We start from the raw sequence: 20,885 nt of genomic DNA, 5'->3' as shown, positions 1-20,885 counted from the left end.
AGAATGTCTGAAGTCAAGGAAGAAAATGTTAGCAGGAAAAAGAGAACATGGTTTCACTATGTCACATGTTTTTATATAGATTAAGAAGCTATTAGGGTTGGGGGCAGCTGGGTAGCTCAGTGGATTGAGAGCCAGGCCTAGAGACGGGAGGTCCTAGGTTCAAATCTGGCCTCAGACACTTCCCAGCTGTGTGATCCTGGGCAAGTCACCTGACCCCCATTGCCTACCCTTACCACTCTTCTGCCTTGGAGCCAATACACAGTATTGACTCCAAGATGGAGGGTAAGGGTTTAAAAAAAAAAAGAAGCTATTGGGGTTAATGATAGGTTATCCTTTAGGAGAGCTGTTTCATTGGAGAGGAAGGGAATGGGAATCAACTGGTAAGGAGTTGAGTAAGTAAAGACTGTAAGTGTACATTATTCTTTCTAGAAGTTCATCTGTAAAAAAAAGAAAAGGGATTTTTGGCCTGCCTACTTGAAAGTGGCAGGTCAAAGGAACTTTTTAAAAATTATAGGCAGCTAGGTGGTGCAATGGATAGAATGTTGGACTTAAGAGTCGGGAAATTATAGGTTCAAATCCTATCTCAAACACTAACTTTGGGCAAGTCTTAACTTCCTTCAAACTCAGTTTCTTCATCTTAATAGGGATAATAATAAAACCTACTCTTTGGGGTTTTGTGAGGATTAAATGAGATATTAAAATACCTTGGAAACCTTAAATTCTATATAAATGCTAATTATCATCATTAGTAAGGGAGGAGTCCCATACATGCCTGTAAGCAGATAAGAGGAATCAATTAAGGATCTTGGAACTAGAAGAGCCTAGAAAACCATTTTAAGTATATATGTGTAAGTGAGTGAAAGAAAAAGCATTTATTAAGTGCTTAACATGGGTCAAACCCTGTGCTAAGCCCTGGGGGTACAAATTAAAAGTCATGATAGTTCCTGCCCTCAGGAGGTTACCACTCACCAAGGGTAGCCATGGAGAGACATGTTTGACAAGAAAAAGAAAAGGGGGAAAAATCAGCACAATTAATTGGTACAGTGAAAAAGTCCAAAAACATGTTTAATATGTAACACCTGTGGATCTCCCACCTCCATGAAGGGATAGGTTGGAGGTTCCCTGTTTTTCTCTCTCTCTCTCTCTCTCTCTCTCTCTCTCTCTCTCTCTCTCTTATTTCTTCATTTGTGTCATGCTTCATTTTGTAATCTGATCTTTTTGATTTGTGAGAGTGGTGGTTCTTTTCCATTTAAATTATTGTACTTATTGTCTATATTGTTTTCTTGACTTTGTTCACTTCCCTTTGCATTAGTTCATGTACATCTTTTCATACTTCTTTTATACATAATATATACATAATATAATTTTATGCATAATATAACTTTTCATTCATCATATATATATAATTTTTTACAGCACAGAAATACAGTACCTTATAGTCATGTCTTACGATGTGTTTAGTAGGATTATTGGAAATCTATTTTATTTAAAATTCTTTGCTATCACAAAAAGTGATATAATACATAAGGTGGTGAATATGGAGACTTTCTTCTTTTTTTTTTTTTGGAAAAATGTATTTAATTAATTAATTTATAATATTTTTCCATGGTTATAAGATTCATGTTCTTTCCCTCTCCTCCCCAAAACCCCTCACATAGCCAATTCACAATTCCACTGGGTTTTATATTTGAGCCTTTCTTATCAGTGGCTTCCTCAGGGTATAAGCTCAGTAATAGAGTCTCTGAGTCGAAGAGTGTGGCCATTTTTAGTCACATAATTTGCATAATTTCAAATTGCTTTCCAAAATGATTGTATCATTTCATGGCACAACCAATAAAAGTATTAATGTGCCTATCTTTTCACAACCCTTATCTTCTGTCTTAGAATCAATACTAGGGATAGGTTCTAAGGCAGAAGAACAGAAAAGTCTATGCAATTAGAGTTAAGTAACTTGCTCAGGGTCACATAGTAGAGAAGTGTCTGAGGTCAAATTTGAATGCAGAACCTTCCATCTCCAGGACTAAGCTCTCTATTCATTGAGTCACCTAGCTGCCCTCCAGCATTGACATTTTTGTCATTTTTGCTAATTTGCACAGCATAAGGTTGATAACCTTATTTTATGAAACCCTCAAGCATCCCTGGATCACCCTAGATAGGATTAGTAGATTTGTTCTAGACCAGCTTGAACCTTTTCCAAATTTGAGTGCCCAGAGGGCAAATTCAAGCTGTTTGTAACACCCCCCCATTAGACAGAGAGAGTTGAGGGAGAAAGGATGGGTCATGTAAAAATGTCCCCAGTTGCTGGGAAGAGAGAGAACAGAGCAGTTCCCCAAGAGCTGACACAGGTGCCATGTCTTCACCAACTGCTGTCCCAGACTGAACAATAAATTTTAAATACCATTTTTGTCTTCTTACTTTCTCTCATTGAACACAGATGGCTCCCAGGTATTCTAGCCTCTTTCTGTACCCTCCTTTCCTCAAGTATATGTTAAGACCCTAAGTTCTTCAGTTCTAGGGAAAATTCCCATTACTGATATTTTTCCCAGAGACAGTCCCTGAGCTTGGCTCTGTGTGGTGTGTGTATAACTCCCTGTGGTGGCCATAAGAGCACTGTCTCCCTTGTCCTGATTAAAAATGTGTTCTTTTATAACTGCCTTGGTGGTTCTGTAATGTTTCAAGCTGATAAGGTAAAATCTTGTTTTCATTTGTATTTCTCTTATTTTTAGTTATTTAGAGTATTCTTTCATGTGGTTGCATTCCTTTTTTGAGAACTATTTGTTCATGTTCTATGACCACTTATCTATTGGGGAATATGGTTTATATATCTTGAATACCAAATACCTGAGAAACTCAATAAAATATTTTCCTTCCCAACCCCTCCACCCCATATTACTACTTTCCTTCTTATCCCAGAGGCATTAACTTTGTGTAGAAGCTTTTCAGGTTGTTATCTTCAAAGTTATCTATTTTATCTTTTATGATTTTCCTGTCTTGTTTGGTTAAGAACACATCTCCTAGGAAACAGGACTTGATGAATGACACATGTAAAACCCAATGGAATTGTGTGTTGGCTACGGGAGGGGGTGGAAGGAGGGGAGGGAAAGATCATGAATCTTGTAAACATATAAAAATACTCTAAATTAATTAATTAAATAAAAATGTCCAAATTAAAAAAAAAAATCCACTTAGAAGAATACATCTCCTACGGGTAAATCAAGGTGAAGGGATTGAGTACCAAGCCCAGAGTCTGGAGGATCTGGCTTCAAATATGCTTCTGCCTTTGCACCAATACTTAAATCAATTCTAAAACAGAAGGTAAGGGTATAAAAAAATACATCTACACATAGCTGTAAGAGACATATGATCTATTTCTATTCTAAATATTTACACTAAGAACTTTAATATTAAGTTCATGTAGCCATTTAAAATGTATTGTGGAAAATGACATAATGTTGGTTTTTTTTTTAATTTTTTTTTTTAAACCCTTAACTTCTGTGTATTGGCTCCTAGGTGGAAGAGTGGTAAGGGTGGGCAATGGGGGTCAAGTGACTTGCCCAGGATCACATAGCTGATGACATAATGTTTTGACCTAAATCTAATCTCTACTAGAGTGCTTTCCAGTTTTCCCAGCAACTTTTAAAAAATCAGAACTAGATTTTTCTCCATGGTAATTTGTTTTCCATTTTGTTGAATACCAAGTTATCGAGTACCATTATTTCTGATTTTCTTTTTTCTAGTCTGTTCTACTGGTCTAACTCTATTTTTTTTAACCATTATAAGATATTTGTGATAACCGTTGCTTATAATATAATTTGAGATCTGGAAGTGCTATTTCCTCTTTATCCCTGTCTCTTTTCATCATTTTCCTTGAGATTCTAGGGCTTTTTTTTTTCTCAAATGAATTTTATTATTTTAAACAAAATTTATAAAGTAGACCCTTAGTAATTTGATTGATATAGGATTAGAAAACATAAATCAAACTTGGTAGTACTGTCATTTTCATTACATGGCATAGACTAGCCATAACATTGAATATTCCTCTAGTTATTTAAGTTGTTCTATATTTCTTTGAGGAGCACATTGGAACTGAATATATACAAGTTTCCTGTGCACTTTGGTAAATCAATCCCCAAATGTTTTATTCAATTATCAGTTATTTGGAATTCTATAATTGTTTCTTGTTTTTTTGTTATTATTATAATATGGAAATATAGTTGATTTTTGAGGGTTATTTTGTAGCCTGCAACTTTGTTGAAGCTATTAATTCTCTTGGTTAGTATCTTTATTTGATTTCTTAGGCTTTTTCCAAGTATATCATCATATTATCAGCAAATATCAAGAGTTTTATCCCGTCTAACTATCTTTGTTTTTAATTTCTTTATCTTGTCTAATTGCTATTTCTAGCATATATCCAGAAACTATAACAAAACAGAAGAGAGAGTGGATATTCTTGTTTTATTCCTATATGTACTGGGAAAGGTTCTAGTGGATCTCTATTGCATGATGCTTGATTTTGCTGTGAGATAGATACTTTGAGATATTTTTAAAGTCCTTCCATGCCTATATATATATATATATATGTAAATGTATTGTATATATAGAAATTTATTTATTTGTTACATTAAAATGCCCAATTAACAACCTCCTTTCCTCCCCTCACCATTAGAGAATGCATCATTTAACAGATATATACATATGTGTGTATATATGTATACACACATATGTATATATATATATATAATATAATATATATAAATATATATAAATATGTATTATATACATATATTATATATATATAAAATTATGTCTTACTTATTTCTACTTTTCAGTTCTTTCCCTGGAAGCAAACATACACAAGCCACTCTTAAAAAATACATACATATATATATATATACACATATATTTATACACACATAGTTTATATATATATATACACATATATTTACACACACACATAGTTTTTAACATAAATGAGCTTGTACTTTGCTAAAAAGACTTTTCTATAAGTTTTGAAATAATCACATGGTTTTGAATACTTGGAGTTTTAATATGATAATTATTCTAATTATTTTTTTAAGATTAAACCATCTTTGAATCCCTGATATAAAGCCTACTTGGTTATAATGAATGATTTCTTAGATTTCTTAGATTAATTACTGTAGTCTGTTTGAAAGGATTTTGTTTAAAATTTTTGAGTAAATATGGATTAATGATATTGTTCTATACTTTTCCTTTTGTCTTTTTTCTTTACCTGGTTTAAATATTAGGAGTATATTTGTCTTATAAAAGGACTTTTGTTGTATACTTTCCATTTCTGTTTTTGAGGATAATTTGTGAAGTATGAGTACTAATTTTTTTTTAATTTAAAAATTTTTTTCCATGGTTACCTGATTCTTGTTGTCTCCCTCCCCTCTACCATCCCCCCTCCAGGAGTTGACAAGCAATTTCACTGGGTTATACATATATTATCTGAGTATTAATTTTTATTTAAATGTTTGTTAGAATTCTCTTGTGAATTCATTAGGATTAGGAATTTTTTTCTTTGGTAGTTCCTTTACCACTAGTTCACTATCCTTTTTTGACATTGGGTTATTTAAGATTTCTTTCTGGCCTTTTGATGGTTTGTGTATTTTCAGTTTTTGGAAGTATTCTTTTATCTCAGGATCTTAATTTTGTTAGCATCTCACTACAATAGGCTCTGATTGTTGTTTCTGTTTCTTCTGATTTTGTTTTGATTTTGCCTTGCTCATCTTTGATTTAATTTTGTTAATTTGTTGGTCTCTTATTTTTTAATCAGAGTAGCTAAAGGTTTATTAATTTTATTTGTCTTTTCAAAGAACTAGTTGTTAGTTTTAGTTAGAGCCATACTTCCAGGTCTAATTTGGGGGCAGATATTTAAAGATAGGGTACTGTAGTGGATAGAGTGCCAGACCTGGAATCAGGAAAACTCATCTTTCTTGAGTTGAAATTTGGCCTCAGCTACCTCCTAGCTGTGTGACTCTGGGTAAGTCAATTAATCCTATTTGCCTCAGTTTCCTCATCTGTAAAATGAACTGGAGAAGTTAATGGCATTCCCCTCTAGTATCTTTGTCAAGAAAACCCCAAATGTGGTCACAGAGTGGGAAATGGGTTGAAACAACTGAACAACAAGAATATGTGCATATGCATATATTTTTACCTATAGAAAAACAACTATTAAAGCCTCAAAATGGCCTTCTGAGATAAGTTCAAAGATATTATCCATTCTACAGAAGAGGAGACCGACACTCAGAAAGTTTACATGATTTATTTATGATCACAGTCTAGTACTAGAGGTGGAACTTGAACCAAGGTCTTCTTGATTATAAGTCCAGCCCCTCTAAAACTTCTGCCTTGAAATCTATAATGCCATGATTTCCCCTCCTACTTTGAACACTGTAAAAAGTAAAACTTGGCCAGGGAGTATTCTCTCAAATGCCCTCTACTCAGTTACCAACCTGTGAATCCTGATAGAATTACTGATCTCCTGTTCAGATAACTCCATTTATCATCTGAGAACCATTTATCTGATTCCATGTTTCTACAGAGAGAAATGTGACCAAATTGGAGCAAACTACTGTTTCTGTTCTAGGCACTTATCTGCTGGGAGACATGAAGATCCTTGTTGCTCCCAAGCCCTTTAACTGCTTCTCTGCTGTTCCCTTGTATTGAGATTTGGAAGGTCAACATTTCAAAGGTTGCTTGTTTCTAAGTAACTCTTTTGCAGTTAGAGGAAGTTGTTACCGAGGTAGGTGATTCTACCTTGGTTTCCACAGGACCAGGATTCTGTTGTAGATATGATTAATATGCACTTTGAACTGACTGGCTATTTTAATAAAGGGTTCTCTTTATTCTTTTCTAAAAAGATATATAATAATACCAAAGATTTTTAAAGGCACCATTTAGGATAAGATTTTAGAGAACAACACATAGAGGTATTACTTAGGTAAACATTTTAAGCCAGGGAGGTGGAAACTGGGGATCTCTTGAGCACTGATCCCAGGTTGGAAATGGAAAGGTCAAAGCTTCCATGCCAAACAGAGTGGTAAAGAGCCTGAGGATAGCCTCTGTACTTCCTGCCCTGGCAAGATTAAGAGTCTCAATTTTTACAAATAAATAACTAAATAATGGATAGATCATAGATAGATAAATGAATAAATAGATGGAAAAGATGAATAAGTAAATGGAAAAATATGTATATATATATATTATATAAATTTTAAAAGAAGTCTTCATTCTAGCATGGAAAAATATCAGAGATGGATTAGTCATTTTTTAAAAATCCTTACCTTTTTCTGTCTCAGGGTCAATTCTGAGACAGAAGAGTGGCAAGGACAAAGCAAACAGGGTTAAGTGACTTGCCCAGGGACATAGTTAGGAAGTATCTGAGGTCAGATTGGAACTCAAGTCTTTCCTGGCACTCTATCTATTAGGCTTCTTAGCTGCCCCTATAATCACTGAGGTTAGCAAGTAATCCTTTACAAATGAGGAGATAAACCAGTAGATTAGATTGTCACTGAAATTAGTAAATAAATTGACTGGAATTCTTCCCTCCAATTTTACTCTGGATCTGTTTTCTTGGAGTTAGACCTTCTCCCATTACCACCACCATAACACACACACATATATACTGATCACACTGAGCTTGGGAATGGTAGCTAGGCAGGGATTTTCTGACAGGATAAAGCAAGTAAAAGTGGGAAGATCAAATAAATACTAATGATTTGAAACAATGAGATTAGGAATCCAAGTTTAAGGACCAGCTCCATTTAGTATCCACATCAGGAATCAAAACAGAGATGCAAATCTGATAGTGTTGGACTGTATTTCTAGAGCTGGGAAACATTTCAAGATGGGGTTTACAGAGCTCAGGGAGGAGGACAGAAAGTCTGTGTTTACAGAACTCTGGGGGCATTGATGGATCTAGTTTATGGAGCTCACATGGAATGGGTGGGGCAGGGCTGCCTCTTGTTGCTCAGGAAGGTTTCCTGTGACTTAGATGGAATAGATTTGGCATACATCTAGGGGATGAGGTATGTAAATAGAGTGAGTCTTATTGTTTAGGCCAATATTGCTGGGACTGGGTTACTTGGTTTAGGTAAGGAACTACCAAAGATGTAATCGGGCTAGGAATAAGGCTTCTTTCTCTAAATTACAGGCCTGTAACTCAATTCTTAAGATTGCTAATTTGATCGGCGGGTACAAAGAAAGAGCCTCTAGTGTTCTTAATTGAGGCTTTCTTTTAGATTCAGTATAGTATTAATGTTGGAGATAGAGGAGCAACAATATTCATCCACCTATTCATTCAGCAGACATTTAGTTAATTTTTGAAATAAAATTTGACCCCCTCAATTATATGTACTATAACATCCATTTTAAAAAAATTAGAATCCAAATTCTCTCCCTCCCTCTCTGAGATGTTAAGAAATCTGATATAGATTTTATATGTACAATCATGTAAAACATTTTCCATTATTAGTCCTTTTTTGGAAGAAAATTCCAGCATCAACAACAAAAATGAAGAAGGTGAAATATAGTATGTTTAAGTCTGGATTCAGTTCTCTCTCTGGAGGTAGATATCTTTTTTCATCATGATTCTTTTGGGATTATCTTGGATCACTGTATTGCTGAGAATAGCTAAATCTTTCACACTTATTCATGGTACAATATTTAGTGGATATTTATTAAAAATATACTATTTACATAGTATATTGTGTTGGCTGCTGGAGCAGATAAAAAGGTAAGCAAGAAAAGGTTCCAAAAAACTATACCCAGATAAGTACAATATGGCAAATGAAATAGAATCCAGAGAAATTTCCAAAAGGTGGTACCCTCAGGATCTTGAGTCACTTGATAAAATTCCTCATTAAAAAAAAAACAAACAAACCCTTACCCTCTTTTCTTAAATCAATACTGGTTCCAAGGCAGGGGTAGTAAGGACTAGGCATCTGGGGTTAAGTGACTTCCCACAGCTTGGAAGTCTAGTATAGGTCAAATTTGAATTCAGGACCTCTTGTCTCCAGGCCAGGCTTTCTATCCACAGAGCCAACTAATTGCCCCTCACCATATTACTTTTGAGATATTCAATCAGAATTATTTATGTTTACTTCAAAGCTGGTCTTTTGCAAGATGGTCTAAAGCCTGGGGGAAGATTATATGGAGGTCAGAAAGGAAGGGATTGACCAGGGAGCCAGGGGCAAGGAAAGAACTTTGAAAAGGTTCATAGTGATCAAAACTGAGGATGAAAGAGAAAATTAGACTCCTGGATAATCTGACAATATCAATGAAACCAAAGCATTAAAGAATGATTGTTGTTCAGTCTTGTCCTATACTTCATATCTCCTCTTGGGGTTTTCTTGGCAGAGATACTAAAGTGTCTTTTGTTTGTTTGTTTTTGTCATTTTCTTCTTCAGCTCATTTTACAGATAAGGAAACTGAGGCAAATAGGGTCAAGCGACTTACCCAGGGTCACACAGCTAGTACATGTCTGAGGCCAGATTTGAAGTTGAGTTGAAGATGAGTCTTCCTGACTCCAATCCCTGCAATCTGTCCACTGCACCACCTAATCAAGAAATGATTGGATATCTAAAAGAACAAGAAAGGAGGGCCAGGAATCTTGCAGACAAAGTGGAGAATCAAAGAATCCAAGTTGAGAAATATGGTGGCATCAGTAAGCCAATAGCCTGGGAGCAGATCTATAGCATTGCCTTCTAGGTCTAATACCTAGAAAAGACTTGAAAAGACTCAACTTTTTCTATTTTTAGCTCTCTCTCTTTTTTAAATTTTTTACAATGGGACCCAGGTGTGTGGCATTAATCTACCATCCTCAGTGCTAGGATACAAATGATCTCACTAAAGTTCAGCAGGGTTTCAGAGATCAGACTGCTCTTACAGATTCAGACTCACATATCTATCTGAGTGTTACTTACCTTACCTATACCTGAGTTTTAGGAAATTTAGAAAAAAGAGAAACCTTCCCTTCACTTTTCAGGGACCTCAAGCCAAGACAATGAAGAGTCGGAACCTAGGTAACAGTCTAAAGTACTGGCAAGAGGGGGGGTTGGAATTTGATATTGACTTGGCTCTGTCCACTAGACTTCCTATGCCACCTGACCAGGGACAGAACTGTATTGGAATATAATTGGACCGTCCTCCACAGTTGGAAATATAAATATTCCTGGCTGGAGCAGAAGTACTGTGTGGAAAGGAAGCAAGGCAGGGCAAAAACAACCGGTCAGTATTTGTGCTAGGCTGCCCCACATTCACTGGGCATAATATCTAAAGTAGAATTTGGTCTGCCCAACTAACTATGATTGTACTACAAGGCTCTGTCCTAGACCCTTTTCTCTCTGCTTTTATTTTCTCTCAGTTCTTTATGTCTTACCAGTTCTTTATGGTATAATTATTGTTGTGATTGGTCATTTCAATTAGTTGTGTCTGTCTGACTCTTCATAACTCTGTTTGGGGGTTTCTTGGCAAAGATACTGGAGTGTTTGCCATTTCCTTTTCCAGCTCATTTTATGGATGAGGAAAGTGAGGCAAACAGAGTGAAATGACTTGCCCTGTGTCACAGAACCTGTAAGTGTCTGAGGCCAGATTTGATTTCAGGAAGAAGAATATTCCTGACTCCAGGTTTAGTGCTCTACCCACTGCATCACCGGCCTTGGAATAATTAAAGCTTTTATGCAGATGACTCCAGAGCTATATATATTTAGTCCTTCTCTCTCTTTCTCCATCTCTCTTAAACTCTTACCTTCTGACTTAGAATTAATACTAAGTATTCATTCCAAAGCAGAAGAGTAGTAAGGGCTGGGCAATTGGGGTAAAGTGACTTGGCCAGTGTAACACAGATAGGAAGTGTCTGAGGTTAGATCTGAACCCAGGACCACCCATCTCCAGGTCTGACTATCCACTGAGCCATCTAGCTGTTCTACCTCTCCTCTATCTCTCTTAAAGCACAGTTCTGTATCACAAAGTCCATAATGGACGTTTCAAACTGGAAACTGGATGTCCTGTTCACTTAAAGAATTTCAGTTAAACATGTCCAAAACAAAACTCATTACCTTCTTCTCCAAACTCAATGCTCCTCTGAACCTTATTGTATGGATCAAAGCATACATATAGATATTCAGGCTAAAATCCTTGATTTCTAGATCTCCCTTGTCCCATGTACCCAAATCATTTTTACATAATAGCTCTCACATTTGTCCCCTCCTCTTCACCCATGAGACAGGTTCCCTAGTTCAGGTCCTCATAGCCACTGGCCTAGAGTATTCCAATAAGTTTCCTAATTGGCATCTCTGCCTCAAGCCCTTTGAATTTATACTTCGTACTCTTGTCAAAGTGATTTTTCTAAAGCATAGGTCTTACTGTATTACTCCTTTGCTTAGTAGATTCCAGTGAATCCCTTCTACCTCTAGAATTGTCTACTTATTCTTCTGTTTTACATTTAAAGCCCTTCATAATCTACCTCATCATATGATTTCCAGTCTCATTATATATTATTCCCCATTACAGACTTTGTGGCCATTCAAACTGGCTTTACCTCAGTTCTTTATACACCATTGCACAGACTGTCTCCAAATACCTGGAATTCACTCCCACCTCCTTTCCTTGAAGACCAATTCAAATGCTAGCTTCTACATAAAGTCCTTCCTTTCAACCCAGCTGCTAGTAATGCCATCTTCTCAAAATCTAACTCTTGCTTGGTTCATACATGCTTCTCAAAGGCAATGTGACTTGGTAAATAGCCTGAGAAATCCAATTCAAGTCCTAAGTGTATGTACATATATATGTATATATATATACATATATATATATATACACACACACACACATACATATACTGGTTGTGAGACTGCAAGTCACTTAAATGTTCAGTGTTCTAAGCAATTCTCTAAGACCTTAAGTTGCTAACAAGGTGCCAACCTGCATTTGTAGAGAAACTTCCCTCAAATAGGAGTTCCCTGTGCCAATTAAATCATAGATCCAGCTTCTATCCCTTATACAGTGACACCCACATAGTTGTTAAGCCCAATAAGACTAGGATTTTTGTCTCTAGCTCTAGCACTTGGCCCAGCGCTTGGGCTATAGCAGGTGCCTAATGAGTGCTTGTTATCAGCTGCTTGATTACAATACTGTCAATAGGACAAAATGAAGCCCAAGTCCATTGTTTAGGGAGGCTGTGCGCCTACCTTAGGAAGGCATGCCTTCCGATTCCTCCTGCTCAGGGCAGTTTTTCTGGTTCTTTGAGAACTTTCGGGCCTTTCTCTCCGCCTGTTAAGGCGGGTAATCTGACTGTCCAGGGTTAGACGGGAGCCAGGGACACGCTGAGCAAACCTGAAAAACAACTCTCAGGAGAAGGCGATATCTTCAAGCTCGCCCTTCGCCAGAATGGGTACAGCCCCGAGACAGACCTTGTCCTCCTTAGGGCCCCGGGCTTAGTCTGTTTGGCCCGCCCCTCCCCGCCGGCTCACACCCGGCCCTCAGTCACGTCACGGCTCGTGGGCGGGGCAGGAGCGAACCTGCACAGGTGAGTGCGGACTTCTGTCAAAGCCCTTCAGTTTTCCCGGGTCTTCTCTCTACCCCTGGCTCCTGCACCTAGCTTGCCTCTGCTCTCCCGCTGGGCGGAGGAAGGCTGCCAGCGCCGGCTGATGCTATGATTCAGCTCTCGGAATGCAGAGAACATCCTGAACAGGCAGTGCCCCTGAGAGAGACAGTTCCTCAAGAGACCATTCTCGAGGAGGAGGATCCCGAGGCAGCCCAGGTAGGAAGCAGAGCTTTGCGTTTCCCTAGCTATAACGCGATTATATGAAGTTTCAGAGTCTGGAGATGGACGTTTAAGGGATAAAGTTTCTAGATAAAGAACTTTTAAAAAGTTTAACCTTGCTAAATGGGCCCCAAACAAACGAATATAAAATATATTATGTATTCGAATAGTGCCATGGGAAGCCCCAAAGGAAGAACTTTGAGCTCTTTGGGCAGGGACCACTTCTAAACGGCTGCCACAGCTTCCAGGTTAAATTGACTAGGAAGTGGCTTCTTTTTGGCTGGTCTCCTTAAGTACGTAGCGGGAGATTAAGTTTTAAGAACCAATTTTGTCTCTGAGATTTGGGACCCTTTTCTTCCTCTACACATTATACTTGAATTGTGCTGTTCTTTTTAGTATCCCAGAACTCTTTGCATGGTTTCTTAGTTGTTGAATAACTGCCTGTTTGGAAATAAAAATGATGCCATAAAACAGATCCGACACACTTCAAATATGCTTTGCTTGTAGTTATCTACAGTTTTAAAAAAATAGTCCTTTTCCTTTATTTGTAGTATTTTGTGTATTATAGCTACCACATAGTTTAAAAATGTTCTTTTGAAATGATTGAGTCCCAAGAAATAGCCATTTCAGGATAATTTTTTGTAACAGTGTCAATAAACTATGAATTTTTTATTTTTGTGTATTGTTTGGAAAATAACATTTTCATTTCTATCGTAAATATTAGATGGAATACACGATAAATCATCATCTTTTACACTAAAGAACAGCAAGAAACCACCTAATTAGATAAAAAATGGAAGTCCCTGGGGATTGAACTGGTTTAAAGGAAAATGTGGACCTAAGGGTTGATTGTCTTATTATTCTATCTACCTACTTTCACTCCCACCTCAGCTCTCTATCTGCAAACTTTATTAAGCTCTGACTTTGGGCAGGTCTACACTTTATATTCTCAGACTAGCCTACATCTCCTCAATACAATCCCCCATGAGAGTACATGAGATGGGAGGAATGACTATGATTATGGAGGGTACTGGGGTATGCTTTTCATCTCCTTAGAAGAATCGAAATAAGTTTTAATCTTCCATTCCAACCTTAGCCTGGGCAATTTTCAGGCAGGATTTGTTTTTCCCTTGAGTTCACTCCCAGTTATATCTCATATATCATTGATTTTCAATAACTGGTTGATGGAATTTGGGACTAAATGTCATCTTAAACTGAAAAAAATTAGAGCAGGTGAGAGCTCTCCATATATAGATCTAAAAGATACTTTTGTCTTTCATTGATTCTTACCCACACCCCACCTCCTGCACTCCCAAACAGGAAATTTAAGGTTGGAAGTTCCCATAGCAACATATAGTTGATGTCCTGGTGTTTTTATTTCTGAGAACACATAATTGTGTTAAAAAGTTTGTGTGAGAACAAATTGACTTTTCTCTTGCATTTGAAATAATGAGAATTCTGAAAATGTTCTAGTTATCATTGCACATGAGTATGCACTTGATTTCTCAGTAATGTAGGTCAGTGCCTGGTACTGGGACTCTGGTCTAAGGAAAAACATTGATAGGACAGAAAGGAAGAACTTTAGTCTGATAAAATAGATTTTTGGTAGTTTGATTGGCATGACACTGAATAAATAAATAAATAAATTCATTTAGGTAGGATTATCATTTTTATTATAACAACAATGCAAATAATAATACAATCCTCAGGTGGTAAATAGTTTGATATACATTATACCAGTGCTTTCACACAGCATTCACTTTCAATTGTTTTATGGCTGTTCTTTCTGTTTACATTGTTGGAGTTGTATATACTGTTTTGTTGGCTTTCCTTATGTAAATCTTTTCATATTTCTCTATATTAATCATATCTGTTGTTTATAACAATATAGTTATATTTCATGACATTAACGTACCATCATTTGTTTATCTATTCCCTAATCCATTGACATCTACTTTGTTTCCAATTCTTTGCTACCACAAAAAGTACTACTATAAATATTTTAGTGTATTTAAGAACTTTTTTTAAAAAATTGATACCTTCCAGGGCAGTGATGGGCAAACTATGGTCATATGTGGCCCCCTGAAATGTTCTGTCCTGACTCATGACATTATCCCTAATCTGATGAATACAATGAGTAGGATACCATACAATGAAACTTCGAAAGAGTTGCCTTAGAAGCAGACTGACAGATGAGCATTTCCTTTCCTTTGGGCCCCTCTTTAAAAAGTTTGCCCATCACTGTCCTAGGGGTATAAGCTCTGAGTCAAAGGATATTCAGAGGATATTCTTAGTCTTAGTCAGTTTATATGCCTATTTACAAATTGCTTTCTAAAGTGGTTGGCTGACTCACAACTCCACCAACAATACCCGTGTGTGCCTATCTTCACCTTTAAACTTTTCCTTCCTGTGTATATTGCCCTACTGCTTCTTAAACTTCTTCAGCTTTCTACTACCATATTCTTTATTTTTGTTCATCAAAACTAATCTCACTCTCAAATGTCAGTTTAAAAGAGGCTGCACATCTTGATATGTATGCTCTCATATTTAATAATAATAGTTAAGATTTATATATTACCTACTACGTGCCAGGCACTGTGCTAAACATTCTACAATTATTTCATTTGCCCCTCACAATAAGGTAGGGCCTATTATTATCCCCATTTTACTTATGGGGAAATTGAGTCAAGCAATGGGTAAGGGATATGCCCAGGATCACAAAACTAGTATCTGGAGTCCAAATTTAAATTCAGATCATCTTGACTCCACAGTGATACTTCACTGCTCTTATACAGTAGTATTTTAGGTCATGCCAATACATTCACCCATCTCTATATCAATAAGAAGAGATGAGCAACTTTGTTATTTAATTGAGGGAAAACCTTTAAAGATGCAATGCCTATCATGCTATTCATCATCCCAAACTTACTTTTCTCTGACTGCATCTTCAGTTAGCTATGAGAGCTAATGTTTTTGCTTCCATTTCGTGTACATTATTTATCTGTGCTGGTAGGCTTTTGCAGCTTTTTAATACTATAAGGACCATCCTACTAATCATCCTAGAACTTTTCATCAATCTCTTTAGGGGACTCTATTTTTAAAATGCTGCCTTAGGGGGATATAAAAATGTAATTTCCTTTTTCTAATCATCCTAATGAGCTATCCATAAGGAGTGTGACTTTTAGGTTATGAAACTATGTTTTTTTTTGTTTTTGTTTTTTCTTTTTCTACAAACATGAACTTCCAAATATTCTCAAGTAAACATATTCATCAAAATATTCACCTTAGGGAGTCACTTCTATAACACTAACACAGAGTATTTAGGGAAGTCTTGGAGATGCTTTAAATGATAACTTTGTCCAAGTATTTGAAGAGCTATCAAGTACAAAAGGAGTTAGACTTGTTCTGTTTGTCCCTGGAGGGCAGAACCAGGAATGATGGGTGAAAATTTCAGAGGTAAATTTAGGTTTGATGCCAGGAGAACTTCCTAACAATTAGAGCAGTCTAAAAATGGAAGTGGTTTCCCCAGGAAGCATTGAGTTCCTCTTTCATTGGAGGTATTCAGGCAGAGGCTGGATAAGCTCTTATCGGGGAAATTCCCTTTTCATTGGACTTTCCTTGGATTGGACTGCATGGATGCTGAGGCCATGCAAATCCAGAATTCTCTGATTCTGTTTCAAAAGTCTGTGATACGTCTTTTGAAATAACCTCAATGGTACAAAATCTTTACCTTTAAGAGTCGATTTGATGTTTTCTAGGCAATCATAAGGCAGACACAGAGCTAACCAAGTAGATGGTTCCCCTAAGAATGAAGTTTTGGGTCAAGAGTAGAGCATGATTAAAAAGCGATGAGTCTTTTCCATCAACACTATTACTAGGTCAGTATCCAAAAAGATAGGGGGCAACTGGGTGGCTCAGTGGATTGAGAGGCAGACCTAGAGATGGGAAGTCCTAGATTCAAATATGGTCTTAGACCCTTCCTAGCTGCGTGACCCTGGGCAAGTCACTTAACCCCCATTGTCTAGTTCTTACCACTCTTCTGCCTTGGAACTAATACACAGCATTGATTCTAAGGCAGAAGGGAAGGGTTTAAAAAATATAGAAGAAAAAAAAGGGCGGAGAAGGACCTATTTGTACAAAAATATTTATTGCAGCTCTTTTTTGTGGTAGCAAAGAATTGAAAGATGGTTTATCAGTGGGGAATGATTGAACAACTTGTGGTATATGATAGTTATGGAATTTTATTGTGCTATAAGAAATGATGAGCAGGATGATTTCAGAAAATCTGGAAAGATTTACATGAACTGTTGCAAAGTGAAGTGAGCAGAACCAGAAGAACATTGTACACAGTGACAGCAATATTTTTTGATGAACAGCTGTGAATGACCTAGTTGTTTTCAGCAATGCAGTGATTCAAGACAGTTCCAGAGACTCATAATGAAAAATTCCATCTGTCCTACAAGAAAAACCCAATAGAGTCTGAATGTGGGCTGAAACATACTATATTTAATTTTCTTTCTTCTTATTTTTTTTGTTTGTAATCTCTTGCACAAAATGACTAATATGGAAAAATGTTTTACATGATTACATATGTAAAATCTATATCAGATTGCTAACTGTCTTAGGGAGAAGGGCGGGCAGTGAAGGGATGAGGGAAGGAGAATCAGAAGAGAAGAGAATTTGGAACTCAAACCTTTAAAAAATGAATGTTAAAATTATTTTTACATGTAATGGAAAAAGTATAATATTATTTTTTAGAAAGTAATGTCTGGCTAATCTCATAGAACTTTCAAGCTGTTTCTTAAGGTTATTCTAAAAGAGGAATTCCAAGGGGGCAGCTGGGTAGCTCAGTGGATTGAGAGCCAGGCCTAGAGACGGGAGAGGTAGAGACGGGAGGTCCTAGGTTCAAATCTGGCCCCAGACACTTCCCAGCTGTGTGACCCTGGGCAAGTCACTTGACCCCCATTGCCTACCCTTACCACTCTTCCACCTATAAGCCAATACACAGAAGTTAAGGGTTTAAAATTTAAAAAAAAAAAAAGAGGAATTCCAAAAATATTTTAGAGGAATGGCAGAATAACTAGAATCCTCAAGTTTAACTTCCCAAGACTATGGGATCACAGATTTACATCTAGATGGCTCCTCAAAGATCCTCTAGTCCAATCCACTATTATTTTAAATCTTTTTTACATATCAGTTCCTTCTGTATAGTTTTCAAATGTGGTTATTTCTTTCCTCTGTCACAAAAAATACCTTGTCATTTCCAGCTATCAACTGATGTCTCTTCTTTCTTGCTGTTAAATTCTTAGTCATCTTTTTAAAAAAATATATTTTAAGAAGAAAAACAACTGCTTGAACACATGGGCTGATGGGGATATTATTGGGGGTGTAAACACTAAATGATAACTCTAGTCCAACTATCAATAATATGGAATTAGGTCTTAATCAATGATACATGTAAAACCCAGTGGAATTGTGCATTGGCTAAGGGGTCTTAGCGGGGTTTGGGGGGAGGGAAAGAATCTGAAACATGTAACTATGGGAAAATATTCAAAATAAAATTTTTAAAAAGCCAGGAAAAAATATATTTTATTTTATCAATTATATATATAACAGTTTTCCACATAAATTTTCAGAAGTTATAATATACAAATTATCTTCTTTCTTTTTCCCCCTGGAGATGTTAAGCAATTTAATCTGGGTTATACATGTATTATCATGAAAAACCTATTTCCATATTGTTCATTGTTGTAAGAGAATACACATGAAATCAAAATCTCAAAAACAAAACCCTGTAAGCTAAAGTGATAAATAGTATATTTTGATCTGCATTCCAATTCCAATAATTCTTTCTCTGGAGGTAGATAGCGTTTTTTTGTCATAAGTCCTTCAGAAATGTCCTGGAACATTGTATTGCTGAGAGCAACAAAATTTTCCATAGTTGATCAGTCCACAAGATTGGCGTTACCATGTACAATATCTGGTTCTGCTTATTTCACTCTGCATCAGTTCATGTAGGTTTTATAAGCTCTTTTTGAGATAATCCCTTTCATCATTTCTTACAGCACAATAGTATTACATCTTATAGTCATCTTAACTCATGGCCTCCTTTTAGTTCCTCAAACACTTTGCAAAGAGGTACATTTAGGCTTGGTATCAGGAAAAATTCCCTAATATTTAGGACAGTTTAAAAAGGGAAGGGTTGGAAATAGTGAATTTTCTTTCATTGAAAATCTTCAAACTTTCTTTACTCATTTGCTCCTGTATGTATCTTTCTGCAGATGAGTCTTAGGTCTATATTTATTTGCTGATTAATTGATTTTACTGATCTATATTCCTGTTGACTGCCTTTGTAGGGTGTAAGACTTTTAAGAGCAAGTACTGTCTTATTTTTGTCTTTGCTTCCTCAGCACCTAATACAGTGGTTCCCAAACTTTTTTGGCCTACCAACCCCTTTCCAGAAAAAAATATTACTTAGCCCCCTGGAAATTAATTTTTTTTTTAATTTTAATAGCAATTAATAGGAAAGATAAATGCACCTGTGGCCATCACCGCCTTCCTGGATTGCTGCAGCACCCACCAGGGGGCGGTAGCACCCACTTTGGGAATCACTGATAGTACCTTATACATGTTGTTGTTATTTATTTGTTTCCATCTTATCCAACTCTTTGTGACCCCCTTTAGGAATTTCTTGGTAGAGATCTTAGAGTGGTTTGCCAATGCCCTCTTCAGTTCATTTTGATAGTTGAGGAAACTGAGGCAAACAGGGTTAAGTGTCTTAGCCAGGGGAGCACAGCTAATAAGTATCTGAGGCCTTGTACACAGGAAGAGTTTGATAAATGGTATTGAATTGGAATAACAAAAATAAGGAAATTGTGGCACAAAATGATCAAAGTTCACACAATAAACAGCAGAGATAAGATTTAATCCCAAATCCTTTGTTCTACATTCATTTTTTAATGTAGAAATTCTGTTGTCTTTGTTTTTTTGTTTTTTAATTGCATAAGGGAGTGAGGGGCAGGAGGGAGAAAGAAAACATGAGTGGAAAAATGTCAGAAAACAGCTATTGAGGGGGCAGCTGGGTAGCTAAGTGGATTGAGAGCCAAGCGGGGGTCCTAGGTTCAAATCTGACCTCAGACACTTTCCAGCTGTGTGATCCTGGGCAAGTAACTTAACCTCCATTGCCTAGTTCTTACCACTCTTCTGCCTTGCAGCCAATACACAGTATTGTATAGGAAGGTAAGGGTTTAAAAAAAAGAAAGAAAGAAAAAAGCTATTGAAAATTGAAGCAGGAGCAGCTAAGTAGCTCAGTGAATTGAGAGCCAGACCTGGAGACAAGAGGTCCTGGTTTCAGATCCAACCTTAGATACTTGCTAGATGTACGACCCTGAGCAAGTCACTTAACCCCAATTGTCTAACCCATTCTGCTCTTTTGCCTTGGAACCAGTGTTGATACTAAGACTGAAGGTAAAGATATATATGTGTGTATATATATATACATATATATATATATATTTTTAATTTAAGTATTTTTCCATGGTCACATGATTCATGTTCTTTCCCTCCCCCTTCCCAGAGCTGACTAGCAATTCCACTGTGTTATACATGTATTATCACTCAATACCTATTTCCATATTATTCATTTTTTGTAATAATCTCTTAAAAATTAAAACCCCATATCCAATACCCATATAAACAAGTGAAAAATCAAATGTTTTCAAAGAAGAAAGAAAATTTTCTCCTCATATAATCTGGAAAAAAATAAAATTAAAAAAATAATCACATCATGTCATAGCCATACCTCTTGTAAGTTTATAGATAGATAAATGGATAGATAGAACATTTCTTAAGTGCTTACTCTGTGCCAGTCACTGTTGTATATACAGGGATATAGATACAAGCAGCAAGGTCTCTACCCTCAGAAAACTTAAATTACAATAGGGAAAGACAACTTCTAAAGGGAACTAGAAGAGAGGGGGGCTATGGCAGGTAGAAGGTAACTTAAGAGGGCCAAGGTAGATGGGAAAGAAGCAGAGAAGTCCAGGTGAATCAAGCTATGAGTGACTGGTGCTCCCCAAGAAATGATGGTCTGGGTAGG

General features: G+C 36.5%; 1 protein-coding gene across 1 annotated transcript in view; it reads left to right on the top strand.

Annotated features, from left to right (window-relative positions):
* Positions 1 to 12,676: 12,676 nt before the first annotated feature.
* C3H3orf52 (chromosome 3 C3orf52 homolog) overlaps positions 12,677 to 20,885 on the top strand; it is a 36,680-nt gene continuing 28,471 nt past the window's right edge. Inside the window, exon 1 of the mRNA XM_044669186.1 lies at positions 12,677 to 12,784. Within this exon, the coding sequence (XP_044525121.1) occupies positions 12,677 to 12,784 (108 nt within the window). The remainder of the gene's footprint in view (positions 12,785 to 20,885) is intronic.

This window comes from Gracilinanus agilis, chromosome 3 (genome assembly GCF_016433145.1).
Source record: "Gracilinanus agilis isolate LMUSP501 chromosome 3, AgileGrace, whole genome shotgun sequence".
Taxonomy (NCBI): domain Eukaryota; kingdom Metazoa; phylum Chordata; class Mammalia; order Didelphimorphia; family Didelphidae; genus Gracilinanus; species Gracilinanus agilis.
This window is presented reverse-complemented; position numbering and strand designations above follow the sequence as displayed.